Source organism: Lepisma saccharinum, chromosome 4 (genome assembly GCF_977018435.1).
Source record: "Lepisma saccharinum chromosome 4, izLepSacc3.1, whole genome shotgun sequence".
Taxonomy (NCBI): domain Eukaryota; kingdom Metazoa; phylum Arthropoda; class Insecta; order Zygentoma; family Lepismatidae; genus Lepisma; species Lepisma saccharinum.
The window spans coordinates 38,395,340-38,421,121 of NC_139232.1; the positions used below are offsets into that span (position 1 = coordinate 38,395,340).

Sequence of the window (25,782 nt, forward strand, 5' to 3'; positions counted from 1 at the left end):
TAAACAAAAGCATGATATTTATTTCAGTGAAACGAACATCTCTTTATCAAGTAGTGAAGTAAGTTTTGCTTGGTGTAATACGAATTTCATTTCATAGCTCTGAATTCAAAATTTCCAACATCGTTGTCAGTAAATGATTAATCATCTTGTGAAGAAGACTCATTTCTCTGGCAGAATTATAGACCAGTCATACCTAAGTAATGGATGAAGGAAGGTCCAGATAAAAGTATATTCATTAACAATTAAAATTTCAAGTAATTTTAAAATTACAACATTTTCAAAGGCTTAATATGAGCTTCTCCATACCTTGTTCGAAGAACTCCCATTCAACTTTCGATAACCATTCTTGCATCCTAATATTAGCTTCCTCATGGGAATGATGAAAATTGCAGGGCATGGGGTCTAGACTATGAATTAACCATTCAGCACTGTACCTCGTTGTTATAGATGACAGGTAGTCATCCTCAATATCTGTATGCACATTCTCGAACAACGTACACCATTTTGCCATCACCTGGCATAAAATTGCTTGATCAACATACACTTAATGCATTTGGCAGTGAATCTCAGTAGGATAATTCCTTTTTGCTCACAGAAAATGAGTCACTGTGAACTTCCAGTTTAGACACCACTTCCACCTAACATGACACTGATAATACCTGACCCCTAACAGCCACAGTGCAACTGTTACTCCACCTTTTCAAAGGACTGTGAGCATTGTTGCCAACATTCATCAAAATATATCTTTCTGACAAAATGTTATGGGTAAGTAAAACTAATTTATTGACTTTCCCCTCGTATAAGATTTTGGTCACCAAAGCAAAGTTTGAACAAAATAATAGCCACTTTCTATATTTTGAGACACACGCAACTACGAAATAAGCATGCATAATATATTCTGAGCATTGAGTGTTCATAAGCATACTATTTGGTTTGAGTCATGGCCTGGACATGAGTGCTCCTTGACCAATGTTATGTAATTATTGTATATACCTCATTCTTGTGAGTTAGCCAGAAGTGGCATAAATAACTAATTGATAAAGTATTTATAAACTTCCAATTTGTACTTCCCCTTATAAAATATATTTTTTTTCATTTTCTTGCTCATTTTAGACAGCAGAAACAGTGGAGGCTATTGTAGCACAGTTAATGGAAAAGCAACGTCAGGCTCGCCAAGCTACTCTTAACAAACAGCTAGAATGTGGTTGTCCAGACTCAACATGTGCGGACAGCAAGACATGTGCTCACCCCATGCGTCGCATATCTGCTGCAAAAAGAGAAACTCCATCTACCACTGCTGCCACTACCACTCATCAGCCGGTGGTGAACATGGCTGCTCTGAACGAGAACAATAACCAGGTTGGTGAATGAGTGTTTTTCTCCTCTTGTCCTTTGGAGGAGAAAAAAACATCTTTAACCCTCTGTTTTAAAATTTTGAATTATTTTCCTTATCAGCGCAATGATGGTCGGGAAAGTACTAGGTAACTTATATTCACTATATCCCCAAAAACATAGAGGCGTTGGCGCCTTTTTTCTGTAGTTCTTACAGTTGCTTACACGCCTCTGAAGTGACTGGTTCTCCTTTGGCGGCACTCAGTACCGCGCACTGGAACGTTTCATATCTTAAAGCCTTGAATTTGGGGCAAATAAGAAGACTAAAACCAATGTACGTCGTTTGGAATGCAAATTATGTGTTTGTAGAAACCATTGCATACACATAGTAATGTCGGAGTTGTCAAAATAACGATATTGAAAAGTGACAATATTTGATTCCTTATATTTGAGTATTTTCTTACGTATACTTTGTAAGAGTATGAGAAACAAATTGAGATTTGAATATTTTAAAAATATTTTGTAAGTTTCTTCGAGGTGTTTTCTACATTTGATTGCTTTTTCTGCTAGTCAGTAAGATTATGACACAGAATTTTGGAACAAATAGTTCCTTTCTACGCCTATATAAGTTGTACGATTTCAATTCAATTTCAAAAATACGTTCAAAATTTTTGAAAATATACGTTGAAATGTTTTGAAAAATACGTTGAACATTTTTGGAAAATACTTTGATAATTTTGTGAATGACGAGTTATTTTTTTAGTGCCTTCATTATATGCCAGTTTTAATTACTTTTAGAATAATATTTTGGTGCATTTGCTTGAAGAGTCTAAACTTGTAATTCTACGAGACTCTTTCATTTTTTTTACTTTTCTTTTAATAGTTGATAGAAATGTCTGAAAAGGACATATTTGCGTTCATGTATATTTCGCCTGATTTCCAGTAAGTGCTAGTGTAATTCAACCTCGATTTGCATCAATAATTCACGTAAGTAATGTTGGTTTTGATGAGGCAGCACTGAGTGCTGCATGTGGGACATTTGTGCTAAAATGAGGATGCGGATAACGCAGGGTTAATAGGCAAATAATTGATATTATGCTCTTGGCTGAAGTCCAGTGGAAGTGATTAAAAATTGTATTTACCTTCCAATGCATTGTAAAAATGAGATTGAGATTATTATTATTATTATTATTATTATTATTATTATTATTTTTAGCAAACTTACACAGATAGTAGTTGGGAGTTTTAGGGTTAGTTTGGTGGCTCAGTAGTAAAGCATGAAATGCTAAAGAACAAGGTTTGTTCCCTGGACGAAGCACAGTATTTTGCATAATTTTTCAACAAGCTGTAAAGCTAGGTTTTCTTTTTTAACCAAATCTTGTGCATTGATGTCTGTACTTAAAGAATTGATGGATATGGGAATTTATTCTTAGTAAGAAAGTGATGAACTTCAGTAGATAACTGTAGCATTACAAAATAATACAGTGACTGACACACGTAAACACACTTATGTTATTAGTCACTCGTTACTATTCACCAAATAATTATTGAATAAGATAGTAATAATAATAGTAATAATTCTATACTATTTGCAATAAATTGCTAATTATTTTTATTTTCTACAAGAATTCAAGATGTCAGTGGTTTAATTTATTTGTGTCATGAATATAAAGACTTATTGTATAATTTTGTAATGTAGTAGTAGTTGAATGAACTTGATGAACATTGATCTGTGTAACAAACCAGCTCATTAACCATATTGTAATGAGTATCAGAACCAAGGGAATGTACATACAAACTTGGTGAAAGCTGCAATTTTTAATACCTTTGGTTTTTAACAATTCTTAACATTGTTTCATAACTTTAGCATTAATTTAAAATATCAATAATGAAGAAAGTAACTTGTATAAATAATTATAAATATATGTAGTAATGGGATTGAAGTGTCATGCTAAAAGCGACAAGCAACAATTGACAAGCGATATGGGGTCCTTTCACTCTGAGAAAAATGTCTGTGCATGTGCAACAAACAGAGTGGAGTGACATGCACACTAATGCACACTATTGAGAAAATGGCCCAATCCGAGTGACACACTGGGAACAAGGGACACATCCCAAGTAACCAAAAGTGGTTGGCCCAGTGTTGGATGAACCATACTGAAAATGGTTGGCCAACGGTTGGCCCAACGCAAAAACATACCGTTGGCCAATGGTAATTTTGGCCATGGTTCCAACGTTAGGCCAATGTGTGGTTTTTACGTTGGGCCAACGTATGGTTTTACGTTGGCCCAACGTACTGAAAGCTAATGAATGGATAGGTTTATTTTCTGATATATACATAATTTATTGTGAGGCCAAATGTAAACAATAGTTCAAGTTATTTATGAATATAAAAAAAAATACACAGCACTTTCTCAGTCACGTGATATCATTGTTTTCAAGGCACCGTACCTTCAAGTGGTAGCACAAAAACCTTCTAGAGTTTTCTTAGTTTTCCACCTTTCATGGCATTTAGTCTGCACATAACATTGCTTAACCACCTTCACAATAATACCTGTAAGAATGTTATTTTTCTACTACAGCAAAAGAGACAAACAATAAGCAATTCCCAACACATCTTTCATCCATGCTGGCTGACAAAAAATGGTGAGTGACTTCAAGTTAAAAATAGCTTCTACTTTCATCAAAAATATATTATATTTTCAGTATGTGCTGGCTGAAATATTCGGAAATAAACACTGTTATATGTCACTTATTTTATACTGTAGAATTTTCAGCATTCCCTTGAAAGTTGTCTTAGCATTAAAAAGTTGTTTTTAAAACTGATATTGACTCACGTTTCCATGGTTGAGCAAACGTTGGCCCAATGTAAAACCAACATCAATTTGCCAACCAACATAATGCCAACCTTTCCCACTTAAAAACTGACGTTGGCCCAACGGTGGTGGTTACTGGGGATGCAGTTTGTCGTGTCACTCCAGTACGAATATTTACATTCAAGTCAGAAGTATTGCTTGTTACTTGTTGCTTCAGTCTGAAAGATGCCTTAATTTTACATGCTAGCCTTTACTCCATGCAAAAACATATATGCATTAATCAGAAGAAGGACTTCTTTCAGGTTTCATCCACTACCGGCTCGGGCAGCATGATCTTGGCAACTTCCACTCAGTGTCTCCAAACATTACCAACACCAGGAGAGAGAGTCTCCACATCCACCCCAACACCAGTCAGTGCAGCAACATCAGCGCCTCTTGTCCTCAGTTTGTCTCAGATCCAGGGAGGTGGCGGTCTCCTCATCCTCAACAGCGCCACCGGCAACACTGTTGCTACAACTCCAATAGCCCCTGTTGCAGTGACCTCATTTGTGTGCAATCAGGGACAGAATTCCAGTGGACTTACAAACAGTGTGAAGAGCATCGTCACAGAAAAGGTAGTGTCTTTGAAGCAGGAAGCCATGGAAACATCATGCTGCCACCAATCAACCGTAGACAACCTCAAAATGGATGTAACCAATGGCAACGTGTCGTTTGATTCCAGTACCTACTCCAGTTTGCCCAGCCTCAACGAGCGTATTCCTCAAGAACCGAAAAATTCATCCACAACAAAACCTATGGAGACTAATACTGTGCTAGATGTAAAATCTAGTTATAGTGATTCCGGAAATAGAAACGAGCTGGGGTTCTTCAATGAAACACTAGACCTTTCGCAAGAAGATATTCAGAAAACTCTTTCTGCAAACATGCCATCGTGTTCGTCAGATAGAATACGGAAATCTGATGGAGATCTTCGCGATGCTGGCGAGCTGAACCCTATGGACTTCATTGATAATGATGTGTCTCCACCAGATGATGATGTCTTTGTTAACTTGGATGCATTTGATATGCTTGGGGACTTTCCGGAGCTGGAAGTCTTGGAGCCAACCTCCAGTAGTGGTACAACAACAACTACAACGGTCAGCACATCTCAGAGTGGAGTAGCTACTTCGTCTCCCGAGAAATCCGGAAGCCAGTCCTCTCCAAGGATGGACTATAGGGAAGGAACTGCCAATATAACCGATTACTCACCTGAGTGGGCATATCCAGAGGTAGGAGACAGTCCTTTTTGTTTTCAAGAAATTCAGATGTGAGATTTGTTAGAATTTTCCAAGATTCAAATAACAGTTTTGATAAGGTATTGAATCAAATAACATAATAGGATGAAACTTTAACCTTAGACTACTTCCACCTATACTTGTCAAACACTGACTTGCATGTTAGATTTTCTCAAATTTTATTTGTGTGTTTATTAGTTTAAACAGGTACATCTAGCATTCATAGCTTTCCAGATAATAACATAACCTTGCAGATAATTACAGTTATGTATGTAAAGAAGCACAAAATGTAATGTGGAATATTTTTCATGACTATTCCAAAATAATATGATGTCTAGGACTGAAACAATACTGATGCTGATGTTTTAGTATCACACATTACAACTGGTATCGGTATCCGACATTATCTATTGGAATTTATTCACCAATATTGGCCAATATTTTTAATTTGACTATTTTACAGAGTCCACAAAAAATGCCACACAACACTTTCATAGAGTCTGTTTATTTTGCATTAGAATTGTGTGAAAAAATGTATTTTGTGATTAAGTGACAGCTATTTTATGATTGATTGATTGAATTGGTGTTTTAAGTCCACTTTATGCACAGTAAGGCTAATTGGGACTGGACCTACAGTTTAAAGTGGGATCCGAACCACTATGTGCCTCTAGCGGGTATCGAACCCGGGACCCCTTGATTACAAGGTGATGACGCTACCACTGCGCCATCGGGGAGGCCAGACAGCTATTTTAACATTCTGATGTAATTCTTGAATATTTTAAAGGTAAACTCTGGTAAACTGAAGCATGTGATTAGGGTCAAATACTTACATATTAGTATTGATGATATTTTGAACAATTTTTAATTGTTACAAGTTTCAAGCATCAGTATTGGTATTGGTGGGAATCGATAGCAGTTTTTGCATCAAACACAGTCTTCAAAATATCTGTTTAAAAAGTAGAATAATTGACATATGACCCTGTCTGTCAGCCTGTTGAGTGAATATGACAACGTTATAGCAGCCAGAAACTTCAAACACACAAATCAAAATTTGTAATACTGAACAGTTTGCGTCACAATTAAGTTTATATAATTATTTAATTTTTGTATGTCAGTGATTTTTGGTCTCGCCTGGTATACATCTTTTTTTTTTTTTTATAATACGATAGGCCCAAACAGCACAGGAATATACAAATTACACATAGCCTTTTCAAATGATGTAATTATAACTTAGTATGTTAAACCTATATATTTTAGTTAAAAATATTGTAAAAGTTATTTTATATTGCTTGCTTAACCACAATGCTATAAATACATTAATGATAAGAGTCTCTATACCAGAGTGCTGCAATGAGCATTTTTCACTTGAGCGGCAAATAGTTCGCATGGACGATGCTAGATAGTGAACAGAATTGACAGCTTCTGTGCTCAAGCGAATAACGCAAAGAGGCAAAATGATTGGTATACGCTAGAAGCCCAGTAGTACACATATAACTGTATTTTTCTATGGTAGTTGGCCCTCAAATATGGATCATGAAGTGAATTACACAGTGAAATTGAGACTTAAGCGAACATAGTCATCATCTCCACATTAAAATGCATTTTAGTCTGTCTTACCATTACAGCAATACATGAAAATGAAATAGTTGATTATGGTCTGAAACTACCAGGGCAGATTTTTACATATATATTTCTACGATTATTGTCACATTGGAATGCTATTTGATTCCATACATTTGAGCGTAGCATGCTTGAGCATGGGAGATTCGATTGAGTATGAGCAAGCGAAAGTGGTCCTAAGCAGTACTCTATTCTATACACACAGTAATCAGGATAGCTCATCATCATGTGCCCAATGCAACACTAACTAAATTTGTATCATATATAGATATTTTAAAAATTAAAATTTATATTTTTCAATTCGTATTCTTTATTTATATTTATATTTATATTTTTATTAGTTCTCTACATTATCGTTAATGTCTGTTTTTAACACTTCCTGTATCTTAAATTTTTTTAACCATTTCATGGATTATTGATCATGTTTAATGTTATGTCCTTTAAGAAGAATTAATATTGAAGTTAATTGCAATATTTTGTTACTCTATCTACATACTACTTGTTTCCATAATTTCATTTGTTTCATCATTTTTTCTTAGGGAGGAGTGAAAGTCCTAGTTACTGGCCCTTGGTATTCCACGACATCACCATACACAGTACTGTTTGATACTGTACCTGTGCCAACGACTTTAGTACAAAGTGGAGTCCTTAGGTGCTTCTGTCCAGGTTAGTGTTTTATTGTTATGTTCAGCATAACACTTTGTTACATTTTATTCCCCACAATTACAGATTATACTGCGTACCAATGTAGAGAATGCAGTTCTCACTTTTACACACAATCTTGTGAAAATCAATTGCATGATTAGAAATGAAGCAGCTACATAAACATCTGTTGAGAACCGTAACTTTTTGTTTTGTTTTTTAGAAATTAAATGTTTCTCTTATCCAGTTAACAACATTTGTCATTTCATAACAAATTCTGCCAGTTGAAAAACTGCAAAAAAAAATCATTGAATTATGCAATCTTTTTACCAAGTACACAGGATGCCACCATATAATACTGATACTGTACTGAAAGCTGTACAGTAACCAATGAACAAAAATGGTTGCTTTATGGAATATGAATGAAGTTAGAGAAAAGTTACAAATTCTGTCATAAATGCAGAAGCATTGACCCTTCAACCCCTGCTGACATCTCTCCATCCAGGACAGTATTTCCTGACTTTTAGTATGTCATTTTGCAAATAAATAAGGGGTGTAAAGGGTGACCTTCCACATAGTACACCCAAATGTCAACCTCACTTCCACGTTAGTGCACCCTGGACTCAAGACTAACGAGGCTCTGGCGACTGGCCCCATGACCAGTATAATTTTGTTTGTATTGTCCTGTTCTTTTGTCCTTATGTGTGCTGAGTGCCTGTTTACAGCCTCAGCTTTTAACAGAAGTCAGAACATTTTATTTTTTTTAGTTATGCAACGTTAGAGTTGTTATTTGTAATGGTAAGGGGCTGGCCCCCGTATAATGTGACGGGAGCAAAATAGCCTAAGTACTGACGCTCCCAAAATTTTAAATTGAAATTCTAGTGAAATTTGCAAATAAATAAATGACAGTGGCATCCATAAATGTGTAGTGTGTTACAAATCAAGTGGTAGGAATATATATATATATATATGTGTGTGTGTTTGTGTGTATATGTATATTGTATATATATATATACTCTATGTGATCAAAAATATCCGGACACCAGGCAAAATATGTGTTGCGCATAGTAGGCCAATCTGTGGTGCCATCTACAGCGAGGTGAGGCAAGCAAGGGACCACTATAGGCAGCATAGTGCACGAGACAGCAGAATGAGTCGGTCCAAGGAACTTACAGACTTCGAACGTGGTGAAGTGATTGGGTGCCACAGGAGTAACAAGTCAGTGCGCGAGATATCCACCCTCCTAAACATCCCGAAGTCCACTGTCGCCAATGTCATAGTAAAGTGGAAACGTAATGGGACGTGTACAACCGCAAAATGTTCTGGCCGAGCGCCTATGTTGACAGACAGAGACCGCCGAGTGTTGAATAGGGTAGTACGAGAGAACCGGCAATCAGCGATCGCCACAATCACACAGGAATTCCAAACCAGGGCAGGATGTAATCCTAGCAGCATGACTGCGACGTGAGGTACGACGACTCGGTTACCATGGACGAGCGGCTGACCATAAGCCCCACATCACCCAACGAAACGCGAAGCACCGCCTTGCATGGTATAAGGAGAGGCGCAACTGGTCGTTAGAACAGTGGAAATCTGTGATGTGGAGTGACGAATCGCGTTATACCATGTGGCGATCCGATGGTCATGTGTGGGTGTGGCGAATGCCTCATGAACGACATTTAGCATCCTGTGTTGTGCCGACAGTGAAATTCGGTGGAGGTGGGGTGACAGTGTGGGCATGTTTTTCCTGGAAGGGGCTTGGTCCCCTCGTTGCTTTGCACGGTACTGTCACGGCACATCATTACGTTGACATTTTACAAACGTTCATGCTGCCTACCATCGAAGAACAGTTCGCGGATGATGATTGCGTGTTTCAACACGACAATGCGCCCATCCACACTGCGGGTCGTGTGGGACAGTGGTTTCAAGAGAACAACGTCCCACTTATGGCCTGGCCTGCGCAAAGCCCCGATTTGAATCCCATTGAACATCTCTGGGATGTTTTGGAACGCCGACTTCGTGCCAGACCATGCCGACCAACATCCACTGCTTTTCTCATCTCGGCACTCCGCGAAGAATGGGCCGCCATTCCCCAAGATACCTTTCGCCACCTGATTGCCAGTATGCCTGCGAGAGTGGAGGCTGTCATGAAGACCAAGGGTGGCCCCACACGGTATTGGTTGCAAGTGCATCCGATGGAGGATGCTTCGAACTACTCGCCCTAATTCCAGTGAGTGTCCGGATATTTTTGATCACATAGAGTATATTGTACAATGCAGCATTACATATGCATCATCCATAAATGGTTATAATGGTAACGTATTCTCCCACCTTGCCTGGTTTACAACCGGTAAACTAACTTTTTTTTCATGTATGTATTGCTGGAAAATTTTAAGTTGTTAGACTTCAGGTTTTGTTATACTCGCATGCCTGCATTGGTGTTTTATTTGAATTGCATCTAATTAATATATAATAAATATATACAATATATAGGAATGGTTGCGGTAAACGTGGTCAAATTTTCAAAATACGCCACTGAGTTGTAATATCCAGTGAATGTTTCTTACTTTCTTGTCTACACTATATTCCTTCCAGTTCTCCTATTTTCACTTTTATTCAAAATACTTGCAGATATCAGAGTAGGTGTCCCACTTTCCAAAGTTCAGATCAATATTTGTTTTACATTCAACCTGTTGCTTCGGTGACCAGTCACTTCACAATCTCACCACCAAAACTTCCTGGTTCCAATCCCAACTTGCCTTGTTGTTGTCATTAGCCTAAAGAGGATAAAAATAAAAGTAAAATAAATACATAGTACAGATAGTCTGCAAAGCAGCTGAGCTTAAATTTTATAAGCAAGTATCTGTTCTTGATTGTAATCAAAATCATGTGCATAACATGGGACCTAACTTTTTTGGCCAAAATTAATTACTTTTCAATCCATAAAAATAACATCCAGGACTATTTTGCTAAATAACTGCTATGTTTGCAAAATCATAATTAAGTATTACTTAAGTAGTATGTACATATATTAATATACAACTTTCATGAAACTTTTAACAACATTAATTATTTTAATAGTAAGAAATCCAATGGAAATTTTACAAAACAAACTCTAAACTTCTGTTTATTAGCTTAAAGAGAGCCTCGAATCTGAAGTTTGCCCAAAATATAAGTTATTTTATGGTTAATTAAGGCAAACAAGTGTCTTGTATATCCATTATGGCATAGTTCTGTTTCGTACATTTTAGAGGTGAAACAAACTTCCCTTTTTACTTAACACCTGAAAATTTTGGTAGGCACATCCCCTTTTCTCCTTCATGTTACGTGTATGATCAGAAATAAATCACCATTGACGATAGTGAACTTACTGTGATGTTTTCTCCTTCCTGAGATATCTAGTTAAACACCCTGTTCAACTCAAATTGTCATGCTTGTGGTAGCATCAAGTTTTGCAAAGGATATTTAATCAACAACCCTGCATGCAATTTTTTTTTTTTTATCAGTATGTAATGAAATTATGTTTCTTTGAGTTTGTATGCAAGTTCACTTTATGCACAGAAAGGCTAATCAGGACTGGGTCTACAGTATAAAGTATGGTCCAAACCACTATCTGACTTCACCGGGTATCAACCCTGGTACCCCTTTATTACAAGGTGACGACACTACTACTAGACTATTGGGGAGATTAATGACACCGTGAGAAAATATTATTACTGTATTCATGTTCCACATTATCTTTTGAACTTTTGCGAAAATTTGTAACTAAACTTCAATAAGATAAGATTGAGTTTCACAAAGAGAAAGGTGTATTTCTAATTCTTTTAATGATTATAGATGATAATCATAATCATAATGATGAGGAATACTTTATGCATGTGTTTAAGTTTTCTTCTTTTACCATAACCATTCCACAATCTAGTGCTTCTGTAGTCTCCACTACAAGGAGCACAATGAGAAATGATTATGAATATGCTGTATCCGGTTTGAAATTGCATTACGAATGAAAAAAGTACTGGAAAGAACAGCAAGTGTTCACTGTAAATGCTTGCAAGACAATTTTATATGTCCTACACACTATCACCCTTCTCCCGTGCTCTATGAAAATATTCTGATATTGCTAGCGAGATAGATTAGTTGATTACAGTACAGAACTGCTACATACAACAATTCTGGAGGCTACTAATTTTTGAGCAAGTTGAGAGAATCATTTACTGTATGCCCACAGATTTTACATGTTAAAATATTATATTTCTCTTCTTTTCAGCCCATGAAGTGGGATTGGCAACATTGCAAGTTGCCTGCGAAGGGTTTGTGATCTCCAATTCTGTGATATTTGAGTACAAAAAGCCTCCAAAGGATGAAAACCTCCATGTCCAGGAACCAAAGATGGAGCACAGTAATGACAACCTGCTCAAATTTACTCTGCTGCAGAGGCTAGAAGCGATGGACAGCAGGCTGCAAATTAAGCAGGAGCCAGTGGAGACGGAAGTGGTAAGTGCATGCCTGATGTGATTTTTTTTTATTTTGAACAACATCACCTAACTGTCAATCATATGTTATCAGTAATCTGGGCATTGATTGAATAAGATAGCTTGATGTCGGGCACACCTGGTACTGCCCTCTGACATGACCAGTGTTGCCAGTACATCTTGTAATTTTGAAAAACAACAACTTTTTTTTGTGAATATGACATAATTAGGGCTCGGAAGTTGAGGGAAAATCCTTTTATTTTCCTAGTGTCCAAAGACAAGGCCCAACATAATATATGTTCATTTTGGGTCATTGTAGGCCAGAAAAAGGTGGGTTCTATTTGTCCTTTTTTGCCTTTTTCGGCATTTTTTGGCTTATGGGTCCTTTTTTAACCTTTTTTTTTTTTAGGTCTTACCGGCTTTTTTTTTTTTTGCAACTTCACCTTCTTTCGACTACGTTTTTACTGCCCATTCTCAATTCGAATCATCAGTTCATCACTTCTTAAACATACTTTCTGTAGTAAAGAAATAAAAATATATATATATATAATTTTTGGACGACTGAAGCAGGTACGGTACAAGGTCCTTTAACCGTAACTTGTCTGGAAGGTCGCGCTGTAAGTGGCAACTTTCTCTTGTTTTGAAGCTTTCAGTTTTTTCGCACTGTGTGCTCCATACCACCAGAATGTTGTATTTTTTATTCATTAAATATGTAATTAAAACTGAAGTTATTATTTAATTTGGATCACATTTATACGTCTTTTTTTTTCGTTTTTTAGGTCCTTTTTTAGGCCTTTTTTTGGCAATTTATAGGTCTTCAACTTCCGATCCCTAGTCATAATTAACACCATAAATCATCTGTAATGCATAAAATATGTAAAGATTTTTTGTTCTTATCAATTCGATAAATACCCACAGAGACCATTGATACACATAAAAAAATATTTTAAGTGATTCCACAGCTGCCTTTTATTCCTGTTTGTTTTTACTTTGTACAAAAACTTTTTAATATTTTTAGTAACTTTTGTTGCACACTGAACATTCATGTAGAGCATGATTTTCTTGTTTAATGTTTCAAAAATATCCACACAGTAAAAGTTAATACTCAGTGTAAGTTTCATGTCTCTATTGCTTTTTGTACAAAACATCTGAACATTTAAAGTCTTGGTTGCATGACTTTCTGGACACCCTGCATAAAATCAGTCCACTCTTCTTTGGCCCATCATGTATTCCAATCTGGCAAACTCTGCTCTGCTTAGAGCATAAAAGAATTATAAAGGTAGGAGATTACGATGGTGACAGAGTACAAGAACAAGATTACCTTCCAGTATCAATCATGACATGCCCATGGGGAACTGGGTTAACCTTCCTGAGCAAATATGTACATCATATACATGAGAAGATGGTAAAATATAGTACCAATAGCCTAACTTATCATATCAATCTTATATTTCTGGACACACCACTGATTGCCAGTAAAGCTGAATCTTGATTGTGTATATGTTATATGTACTTTTTTTTTTATTTTGGTAACAGTTCATACCCACAACATTTCATCTGCCAATAATGCAAATTGTAAAAAATATTGAGATATTTTTCTATGACTCATTTAGAAATGCAATTGTCTGATAGCTGCATACTACCAATATCGATAGCTACAAAATTTGGTAGCTGTAAGTACAAGGGTCGTTCAAGGTTGACCGGGATTTTCGTACGTAAAAAATCGATGAATAGCCGGATCATGATGAAACGTGCGGGTGACGTAATGTATTCCTTTGCGAGTAACTAGCACCCGGCATGACGTATTTCGTGCATGCGCAGCAGTTGCAGCGAACATGGCGGCAAGCAGTGTGTCTGTGGCTGTGGGGCAGCAGTGTGTAATCAAATTTCTCGTGAAGGAGAAAGTGAAACCAGCTGAGATTTTCAGACGATTGCAAGCACAGTATGGTGAACAAACGATGTCGCGGACAAGAGTGTACGAATGGTGTGAGCAGTTTCGCGAAGGATGGGAGCTGGTGACAAATGAAGCGCATGGACACATTCGCCCGACTGCAGTCACACCAGTGAATATCGCACGTGTTGAGCAAATGATTCTTGAAAACCAGTGAGTAACAGTGTGGGATATTGCTGCCGAGGTGAATATCAGTGTCTGGAGTGTTGAGACAATCATTCACGACCACTTACGCTTCCGCAAAATCTGTGCAAGGTGGGTTCCCCGCCAGCTGACATTCGATCAGAAGTGGACACGCAGGACAGTCTGTGAACAGCTTCTGAATCGGTTTCGAGCAGAAGGTGATGAATTGTTGCAATCCATCATCACGTGTGATGAAACATGGTTGCACAATTCAACCCCAGAGACCAAAAGACGCAGCATGGAGTGGCAGCATATAAAGGTTCCCCGCCCCCAAGAAAAGCAAAACGCAGCCGTCCGCTGGAAAGATCATGGCAAGTGTCTTCTGGGACATGAAGGGCGTTATCCATGTGGATTTTCTGGACAAAGGGAGCACAATTAATGCCCAGTATTACTCCACATTGTTGAGTGGTGCTGTACGAAAGTCCATTCGCAAGAAAAGACCTGGAAATGTCATTCTTCTCCATGACAATGCCCGCCCTCACACGGCCAATGTGACAACAACAACTCTGGCCGACATGCGCTGGGAAGTTCTGCCCCATCCCCCCTACAGTCCGGATTTAGCCCCCAGTGATTATCATTTGTTTGCACCCCTTAAAGACCATCTGGGAGTGAAGAAATTCACGACAGACGAAACACTGCGGAGCGATGTCCTCCAGTGGCTACGACAACAACCAAGTTCTTTCTACGCCAAAGGAATTTGGGAGCTGCCAGAGCGATGGCAACGGTGCCTCGGCACGCACGGAGAATACCTTGAAAAACTGACATAGTTTGGTGTTTCTTCTGCTACCTATTTCCTCTGCAGAAATAAAAGTCCCGGTCAATCTTGAACGACCCTTGTAGTACATGTGAAAGTTTAATGGCTATTTCTGAAAAAAAAAAACTGACATGGAAGATTTCCATTCACAATGTTAAGCAAGTAAACAATCAGCATTTTTAAAAAGTGAGGCTAAGCCAAAACAGCTTTGAAGCAATATCAGAGCCAATTCCCAATACCAATACCAATACTTAGACATTGTAACAAATTAAAGTAATTCTGAGTATATATAAGTATTAATAAATAATAATTCCATTAGAAAAATATAACATATTGTTCTTCTGAAGTTTCATTTTAAATTATTTATAGGTTCACGTGTGAGATAATCAGAATATTAGAATACCTGAAGTTAGTCTTGAAGCTTTCCTGGTGATGAATGATGAATAGATTCTCTTGTGCTATCGACCAGGTGAGTTCTGGAGAAGTTTCCAACTTATCTTCAGGGTAGAGGTGCAGTGTTGAGCATCAACCTGGTTTATATGCATTTGGAGATGGAGGATGCCGCCATCTTCCCTGAGAACCTCCATTTCCAAATACATATAAACAGGGTTGATGCTCGGCACTGTACAGTGGGATCTATGAGTATTACCGTGCAAATTGTCCATCACCATGTTCGTCTACTTTATTTGACTCAATAAAAACTTCAAGAATTAAAAGAAAGCTCAAAACAAACTGGTGACAACTTCTGCACCAGCATACTTAAATATCCATCGCTTAAAAACACATAGGATGTAAGAGAAAAACTAATGAAAATAGTCATTGACAGTTTGCACGGTAATACTCATGGATCCCACTGTACATCTACCCTGAAAATGAGAGTGACGTTAGCTCTCAAAAGCTTGGAAACTTCTCTAGAACTCACCTGGTCAATAGCACGAGATAATCTTTTATTAAAATACATGTCATTTAATTCCAAGATACATTTTCTCACATAGGACTGGTGAAGAAAGAAAAAAATGTTAATTTGCAAAATTTGCATAATTTGCAGGATAGTTATACTTAGAGACATGCATATTTCATTTTTGACAGAAACACGAAATGTGAATTAACATGCTATAATGTTCATTTTTCACATTTTTGAAAGGTGTGAAGTGCTTTTTACTAGCATAATTTTTCATGAAATGATGCGAAATGAACTGCAAAATGCAACATTAACTCTTAAACATGAAATTTATATTTTATTTACCGACACGATACTCTCTGAAGTCTGAATTATCCTGTAAGTTATCCAATTCATGGAAAAATGATTAATATCAAAAAATGATTAAAAATTAATACAAAAAATAAAATAATAACCAAGAGGAGAGTAGAGGTTTTTGCTTGTAATTGTGAACTTTACAATGGCTGTTTGTTTGTGTCTTTGCAGGTAGAAGGCTCAAGTTTTTTTAATCAGGGTAATTTCGAAGATAGATTGGTTGCTTATTGTCAAGAAATGACATCGAAACAATGGCGGTCTATAGAGGAAGTGCATGCTTCCTTATCTTCCAGTCATCGAGGGATGACATTACTTCACCTTGCTGCATCACTTGGTTATTCCAGGTTAGCTTGGCTATGTTTTTATGGATATTCAGTAACTTGAATTGGTTTGCTAGACATCAGTAAGAATTTTCAATTTAGTTTCATGGTTTGTTTATATCCTTTAAAATGATGAATCATGATGATCCCTATAAATCTTAGTCACATTGGCATTTTTTGATGACTTACATTACTTTGCTAGTATTTTGAATGACCTTTTTTTGTTGTTGTCGTATGTACAGGATGTATCATATTCCAGCACAGTGATGATTTAAAACCAAATGTAGGGATGGGACAGATTAATTGGCACTCTAGCTGTATTGGGCAATTGGTGGTTCGTTTATCAATAATTTTACTAATCCAATCTATCTCTAAGTAACCTTAATTTATTGAAATAATTTGTCAGTCTGTTATTATTTTTATGAATATAAAGGCATAATTAATATATCCTGGTTCTGTATAGTAACTGCTTTTATACGTAGCTTCTGTTCCTAGGAGAGCCGTGATGGTCTAGTCAGTAAGGCATCTGACTGCCATGCGAGAGACCAAAGTTCATTTCCTGATCTAAGGTCAGAATTTTTCCGACCTTGTCCCTGCATAAAACAAATCTGGGGCTCACCCAGCCTCAAATCAATGGGTACCTGGAGGCAACCCTGAGGGGTAAAGGCAGCCGGAGCATGGTACTGATCACATCACCTCCAAACTGGCTGAGATCGAGAATGTGTGGGGACCTAACCCCACATCCTCTATATGTGCCTTCATGGCACAGTGCTATTACCTGTTTCTTGGGCAAAGCTATTACAGTCACCTGTTTAATGAACCATTTTTGTTCTTCTTGTAACATTTCCAATCTGATATTGGATCAGTAGAATATTGGTTATCGGTTTTGATGAATTTCATATTTACTCTTTGTCGGTATCAGTTAAATTTTCATACTGGTCACTAATGAAATTCATGTTGATTTTGAAAATACTTTTTTATTAATTTGTTGGTGTTAAAATCTGCATATTTCACAGCTCTTTTAAGTAGGATGTAGATATACACATTGTTTTCTTGCTCCTGAGATATTTTATTAATCTCGCGCACCACTGGGAGAACTGCAATATGTAACATGTGCAAACTTGCTTTTTTTCAATTTCAGATTAGTGTGCGAGTTGCTGCATTGGAGGGAAGAAAATTCATCTCTTCTTTTAGAAACAGAAGTAGATGCTCTTAGTCAAGATGAAGAGGGATACACACCATTGGTAAGCATGATTATTTCCAGAATTGAAGTAATTAGCTACATGAAATAGCTTTAGGCATATTGGTGATATGTAATCTACTGAAAAGTTGTGGGAATATTTTTGCTCAACCAGGGATTGAACCTAGTTCCTTGGAATTCTGTGAAAAATTAAAAATAAATATATGATAATAAATGCAAAATCATTATCACAGTGGAACATCAAATTTACGTTTTTCAGGGGACCAAACTTAAAAAAACTTGAAATGCAGGAAAATGTAAAATTGGGAAAACTTTTATAAAACTTTGTTACGTTGGGACCATCAGTGTTCAATGTATAATATAGAAATATGTAAAATCCAGGAATGTAAATTCGAAGTTACACTCACTGTATTTGAAAAATAATTTATGTGCATGACAAGAGACTATATTATTTAAAAGAAAACTTATTAAAAGTGAAAGATTAGTAATGCACATTCCAAGTATATGTTGACTCAGAAACATATGAAGGGCTCAAGAGTAAACCATGGTAAGTGACAAAATGCAGGTTTCAAGATATTGAAAGTTGATGTTTCAATAAAATCTGAGTTACAAAATAAAATAAATTTCTAAACTATTTACAGCAAATGTGATTCATTTATATGTTTACCATCATATAAACATGATATTTCATCCTAAGTATTTTTTTCTGTGTTTTCTGTATTTTTTTTTACATGTTATTTGCTTGAGGGTTGTTCAAGGAATTGTTGTAGTTACCATGCTTACCTACAAAGATACTATCAAAATGAGTGATCAGATACCACTTTATTCTAGCTGACTTATGATGTCACTTCAATAATATTATAACATTAGACTTTTTGTAGCAACCATAACAATTTGTAATACAAAAATGAAAGCCATTAATAATTTTATTCAATACTTGTTCTAACAAGTTGTTTTTTTTCTATGACTGAAATGCACACCATTACAAAAGTATATGTGTTTTTATTTTTGTATTAGTATTTCAAAAAATAAGTTCTGAATGGTTGTGATTAAAAATATCTTCCTTATCTCTATATGGAGATCAATATTTGTAAAAAGAAAATATTTTTATATGAACCTTTCTTCAGCTTCACACACAACCTCACACACAGAGAGATCGAGGCTCTATTTATTACCTCAGCATGCCAAGCAGAATGCGAAGTTGTGTTACGTAGACTATCAAAATTGTGTACAATGGCAATATTAGATTTCTGTGATTCAATAAGCAATTTATACATAAGGTTTAAATCTCTATCTTAAAGACAACATGCCTCTTGTAGTTTTCTGTTATATTTTTCTTTAACTTGACATAATTGTAAAGAATGATTTCAAATGTCTGTAGGACTTATGTTTTTAATAAATGTCATTGAAATTTAGCTCTTATGGATTAAAATAGTTACAATTTTGAACCAAGAACACATATTTGCAATTAAATATCAACAATTGAAGAATTTGCTTTCATCAAAGTCACATATATCATAAATATGAAAGTTAATTAAATTACAAATAGGTAATTAAAATTAAAAAAAGAAGGTAAAGTGTTCCCCTGTGCTTAGCACCATGCCATGAAGGCGTATAGGGGGTGTGGGGGTAACGCCCCACACTTTCTTGATCCGGTCGTGAGTGGGGGTGATGTGATCAGCACCATGCCCCTGACCGCCTTTACCCCCCAGGGTTCCCCCCGGGAACCCATGTTATTCGATGCTGGGTGGACGCCGGGGCCGCTTCCAACGTTAGAAAAGTTCCCGGATTTCAACCGGCCGGGGATCGAACCCGGGACCTTTAGCATGGTAGTCAGACGCGTTACCAACTGAGCCACCGCGGCCACTGTAATAGGTAATTAGGTCGACCATAAACATATCATAACTTTGAAAGTGCAAAATGCACAATACAGATTTATGAAAAAAATATTTTATAAAAAACTAAACAGTTCCGAATAATTTCAGAAACGTTTCAGAGGATCATATCACATATTCCTCAGGTGCAATAAATTTTTGATATTGCATGTAAAGCATGGTATCTTAAAGCAGCCTTAAATTAGCATATCCGATTGAAAATCAAATGAATTTCTATATAACTACAGTTATTTATATCTAGTAGAAGGAAAGCATATGCTTCTCTAGTAGATTGAAGTTCACATCCAGGTACGAGAGTAAAATTTATTTTGAAACTGCCATCATGAGCACTGCTACATGCACACAATGGTATATACAGTAGATACCACATTTTACATGAAATAGAATGTACATGGCCATGCACAGTTTTATTTATTTATTTATTTATTCATTCATTCATTTGCCTCCAACAGAGAGAATCTCCAATTACAGGAAAGCTTACATATTATATTCAAATAATAAACATATTACTGTGTAGAGTACATATATACATACTCACACACAAACACATTTATACACATAAGATAATAAGTGAAGTACTGCAGGAAAGGAACATATATCCATCCATATACAAACAAATACGAAATTTATTCATTGTTCAGAACATAACCTTGACATAGTATTGAATGGATATAAATAATTAAAAAAATTAGCATACATATAACATACATAGTTGCCATACATACAAGAGAAGAGTAAGGAAAATAGAAGGTAAAATCATTTCAGAATAATGGAAAATAATGCACAGTAGAATGGATTCACATATATCACATATCTATATCTAGTCTTTTTCAAAAATTGGTTTTAATATTTTTACGTATAAAGAAAGTGGCAGACTGAAATCCAAATTTTCATGTGTTGTCGAGATATTATTATACATAGAACAGAGTGTGAATAAAGGCGATGATTTGAATTTTACTGTTCTCTGGATACCACAGAGTAAAAGGTGTCGCATCAGATTAGATTTTCTAGCATTAAATTTAATCTGATGAAGAAAATTACTATTATCTAGAATTCCATTTACTGTTTTGTAAAGAAATATTTGTTACTCTAACTGCCTTCTATTACTGAGGCTTACATAACAAAACTCTTTCAATAAATTTGGATCTGCATTGATGCCCGACCCTGTGGCCGAGTGGTTAGCACATCGCGCTGCGACGCCAAGGGTCCCGGGTTCGAATCCCGGTCGGGCTTGGTTGTTTGTGAATGTCCATTCATCAATTTCATCATTTCATCACTCATCCCCATCTTCGCAAATTAGCCAAGAGGCACAAAACGCGAAGTAAAATAAACTAAATCAAATCAAATCAAATCAAATCTGCATTGATAACCTCTTCATTTTCCTCATTCTTTTTCAGTTGTCCATGTTCCAGATATTCCATATACAATTTCTAACTCATTCTCATCTTCACTGTGGCCTAAATACTCTGAAACTTTCTGTAACATGTTGCAGTTCAGAAACCACAGTTTCAGCGCCATGTTTGCTACTTACCATACTTTACATGAAACACCTGGTAGATACCATAACTTAAAACATGTCTAGCTCTGTAATCTCTTGACAAAACGAAACAATATGAGTATGGTTCGACTCCATGTACGATGGACTACACAATGTACTTTGTAATTCAATAATTACCAAAATGTCACTTACCATGTTTTACTCCCAAGCCCTTCATATAATTTGTTTTAAAGTTTATTTTATACACACACTGTGAACTCAGTCCCATCAGAGAGACCTAGAACACAAGTTGTGTGGGTTAATTTCACATTTGTTTGGGATAAATCTTTATTCTCAAATTTTTGCATTCTAATTTACCTTAATAAATCATTCAGTTTATTTGAAAATGTGACTTGAATAAGTTTTCAATGAATCATAACACTTCTAATATTTCTTCATTTTCTCTTGCTTTTTATTTAGATGTGGGCATGTAGTAAGGGACATAGAGATACAGCGATCCTATTGTATGAGTGGAATCACACAGCCATAAATGTGCGGAATCATCAAACGCAGACTGCAATTGAGTGTGCTTGGCATAACACCTTCCATGAATTAGCTGATGAAATTGAGAGGTTAGAGACGAGTAGAGAGAAAGCCACAATGTTACTGTCCAAATCACAAGCCACAGATGATGTGTTCCTTCATCCTGATTCTGTCACAAGGTAAGATTCTACATGTGTAGTAACATCTACTTTTTGAAAATAAATTATATCATTGTTGCATTTGTTAAATTATATTAATTTTAACCATTATACTTTGCCATACTTTGTTATGTATGTTTGAATTTGAATTTGAAAATTTGGGTGCATCAGCACTTAGGCTATTTTGCACCCATCAAAATATACGGGGTCCAGCCCCTTACCATAACTAAAATAACATAACTGTAATATCATGTAACTAAAATATTCTTTCTGACTTTGGTTAAAAGTTGAGGCTGAAAGGGGCGCTCAGGACAAACAAGGACAAAAAACAGGACAACACACAGAATTATACTGGCCATAGAGCCAGATGCCAGAGCGTCGTTAGTCTGCAAAACACAGTCCAGGGTGTACTACGTTGAAGTGTGGTTGACATTTGGGTGAACTACATGGAAGGTCACCCCTTACACCCCTGTTATTTATGTGATTGTGCTTTTGTTTGATAATACCTTCAAGTACTTTAGCTGGCTTCTTGTCATCCTTTATTGATGTTAAGTTCATGCGGATGCCAGTAATACTTGAAATTTTCTCTACTCGGAACTTTTCTCTATAAAGATTAATTTCAGGATTACAATTTTGTTATTTCATCTTTGTACATGTAGAGGGAAAATATGATGACTGATGTATAATTAAGTGACACTGTTAAGGCTCGGCTAGTTCTCTGGCCAATGACAGCAAAGCTGTTTTTGAAATTTCTTCTGCTTTCGAAAAACCATTGTGATATTCCAAAATCTGAAAAATTACATCTGCTTAGAATTTCTTCTAGAGCATTCCTGTGAATCTTCGTATGGTTTGCTTTTGCGGTTGTCTAGATATTTGCAATTGTTTTCCTATTAAACTATTGTGAATATTTAGACAACAGTGATAGGAAATTACATGAAGATTCATGTGAATCGAAAAATTGCAAGCAAATGTAATTTTTCATATTTGGGAATATCACAATGGTTTTTAGAAAGGGAGGAAATTTCAAAAACAGCTTCATTGGCATTGGCCAAAGGTCAAGTCAAGCCTTAGACAATAATGTACTGATCCAACATAAAATTGAGAACTTTAAAAGACGAACATGTCTGATTCATACACATCCTTAGTGTTGTATGCTTTTTCTCTTCGTTTATAAAGAGTATAAAATGACATTTTTTTTCACTCAATTACAAAATACTTTTAGAAATATCAGATTTCTACAACTTTTGCAATCATATTGAAAGAACAACATTCTTAAATGATATCAGCTGCTACCAGTAGAGTACATATTAATCAGTATCAACCCTAATATTTAGCCATGCATAGCTTGTGTAATGTGTCTTAATCATTTATTTATTACACTATATTTCAACTGTATGTACCAGTTTAATCATCTTGTGATGTCTGTTAGATAGAAGTGAAATATTGTATAAAAAAGAATAAGTAATATGGAGTAGATATATAATAAATGAATATATTTATTCATGGTGTAACAGATTAATTGTTGCTCTTTCAGTATTCGTTGATACACATTAGAGTGCTGCAATGAGCATTTTTCACTCGAGCAGCAAATAGTTCACATAGACTATGCTAGATAGCGTACGGAATTGACAGCTTCTTTGCTTGAGCGAATAATGCTTGAACAGGAAAAATTTTAGGTATACGCTCGAAGCCCAGTACCTGTATAACTGTAATTTGTCTGTGGTAGTCGGCCCTCAAATATGGATTATGAAGTGAAAGACACAGTGAAATTTTAACTAAAGTAAACATAGTCATTATCCTCATGTTAAAATGTAGTTTAGTCTATCTTACCAATACAGTGGTATATGAAAATTGAATAGATGACTATAGGCTGAAACTGCCAGATCGGATATTTTGCATACATGTGTATATGATAATTGTCGCATTAAAATGATATTCCTATGTAAATTATTTAGCGACAGTGGTCCCATGCAGTACTCTAATACACATATTTCGGCATATTGATAGTGTTACTGATATCTACTTAATTGATTCCATCAGTCTCATGTAGTTTGTCTGAATATAAAAGTTTAACTTATGCACATTAGTTTCATAAAATAAATTTCTAATTAGCAGCTCCTCTTTTAAGGAAAATCCCAACAGAATAAAACGTCTTGTAATGAGGTGAATAAATCATGCAAGTTATGAAAAACTAAATATGCTGACCAAGGCAGTAATTTATTTTATTAAAAACATAAACTAAACGTAACGTTTCAACCTTCTAGCAAGGTCTTCTTCAGACTCTGTATCAAGTACAAAGGTAACAAGATACAAAAACAGGGCATTATATATACACAAACATTACTCCCTCCAGACTATTTAGAAAGTTGTTTGGAACTTTCTAGCAGGTGGCTTTCACTTGCCAACTGTACTTTCACCTAAAAGGCTAAACACAATTACTTCCATATAGAATGTGGTTGGACTTTTTATCTAAAGGACAAGAGAGAAAGAGGAAAGGAGAAGGAAGAAAAATGAAGGAATGGTGGCATGCTACCACCCTGTAACTGATGTTTGGTTTAGGTTTAAAAATAGTATGTAATGGGCAGTATTGTAATACTGTTAAATTTATTCTTGTCAGAAATGAGTGTCAGAAGGATAGGGTGCTAAGTTTGGAGCTTCACGTCAACATCCCGTCCGATAGCGGTGCAAGTGCTAGTACACCTGGTTCTGGCATTCGTAGCATCTGCAGTTCTACTCCAAGTCCAGTGGGGTCAACCAGCTCAGGCACCATGTCAGGCGACACCAGTATGAGCAGCACTAGTAGTACAAGGGCTCAGCGTCTCACAAAACGACCATCAGTCGACAGCGGAATCCACCTTGGGCAATCTGATAGTTTAAGGAGCCGGAAATTCAGTGGAAGGGAAACTCCAAAACTATCAAGGTAAAATATTTAGTTCTGCTAATAATTTCAACTCTGTTTTGTTTAAGGTTGGGAAGGAATTTGAAAATTGTGAGTGTGCAATGCATTTGGATGTAGAGCCATGTTATTCCATACGTGTGTTATATACAGTGTGTCTGTGAAGTAATGGGGTTATAGACAGTCATAGTTTTGGAACAAATCATGATAGCAACATTAAATTAACAGCTAATTGTAGAGTAACTCTGCAAGTTACCAGTATGCATGGGAGTAACTGGGGGAAAGCAGGTTCATGTACTCTTGCAAAAGTTCCATATATCAGGGTGTAACTATTAACATAATATTAGAATATGGAGCAGTAGAATGCACTTACAAGGGACAAGTGATTGACCCTAACTTTTCACAGAACAAACTTTGATGTCTCACATTTTCCTGAACATGTTAGAGGTACATGCCATGCCACAAATATGTAAGAATGCCATTTGTCAGTTTGATGTCTCTCCTCCACATTATGCTGCAACAATGGGTGGAGCTGCATTACTTGGCCACCATGGTTGCCAGACCTTGCCCCCTCTTGATTTGTCTGTGGGATTATGTAAAGCAACATGTTTTCTTTGTGGAGCACTTGAAACAACAGATTTCTGAAACAGTTTTATCTGTCACAATGGCCATGTATGGCAAGAGTTTAAATATTGTCTTGTCTGCAGGGCAACTGAAGGAGCTCACAATAAGCTTACTGAATGGTAATTTAATCATTAATTTTAAGTTTCTAGCACAACTTCACAATAAGAAAAATAACAATGTTCCTACAAATGGTTCTTGTTTTGAAATTATGACATTTCATTCCCATTTCCAGGCCCTTCCTCAGGGCCCTGGAGTTTAAAACATTATCATATGCATGTGCAAGAATGCTTACCCATGATGTTTTATAACAGAACATTTTTGAGTTTGCTGCCAATCTCCAACATAATATTTTAACCTTTTAAACATTTA

At 36.2% G+C, this 25,782-nt stretch overlaps 1 protein-coding gene across 13 annotated transcripts in view; it reads left to right on the forward strand.

Moving 5' to 3' along the window:
• Camta (Calmodulin-binding transcription activator) overlaps nt 1–25,782 on the forward strand; it is an 816,835-nt gene that overhangs the window by 703,439 nt on the left and 87,614 nt on the right. For 10 of the 13 annotated variants that reach the window (XR_014441594.1, XM_083120430.1, XM_083120424.1 and 7 more), the window contains 8 exons: nt 1,114–1,359; nt 4,439–5,416; nt 7,582–7,708; nt 11,952–12,178; nt 16,471–16,643; nt 17,761–17,863; nt 21,673–21,914; nt 24,511–24,813. Coding sequence is in view for 12 of the 13 variants with exons in the window: in XM_083120430.1 (XP_082976556.1) it covers nt 1,114–1,359; nt 4,439–5,416; nt 7,582–7,708; nt 11,952–12,178; nt 16,471–16,643; nt 17,761–17,863; nt 21,673–21,914; nt 24,511–24,813 (2,399 nt within the window). In the remaining variant the exon portion in view is untranslated. The remainder of the gene's footprint in view (nt 1–1,113; nt 1,360–4,438; nt 5,417–7,581; nt 7,709–11,951; nt 12,179–16,470; nt 16,644–17,760; nt 17,864–21,672; nt 21,915–24,510; nt 24,814–25,782) is intronic. The other 3 variants (XM_083120428.1, XM_083120429.1, XM_083120436.1) reach the window with 1 other exon arrangement.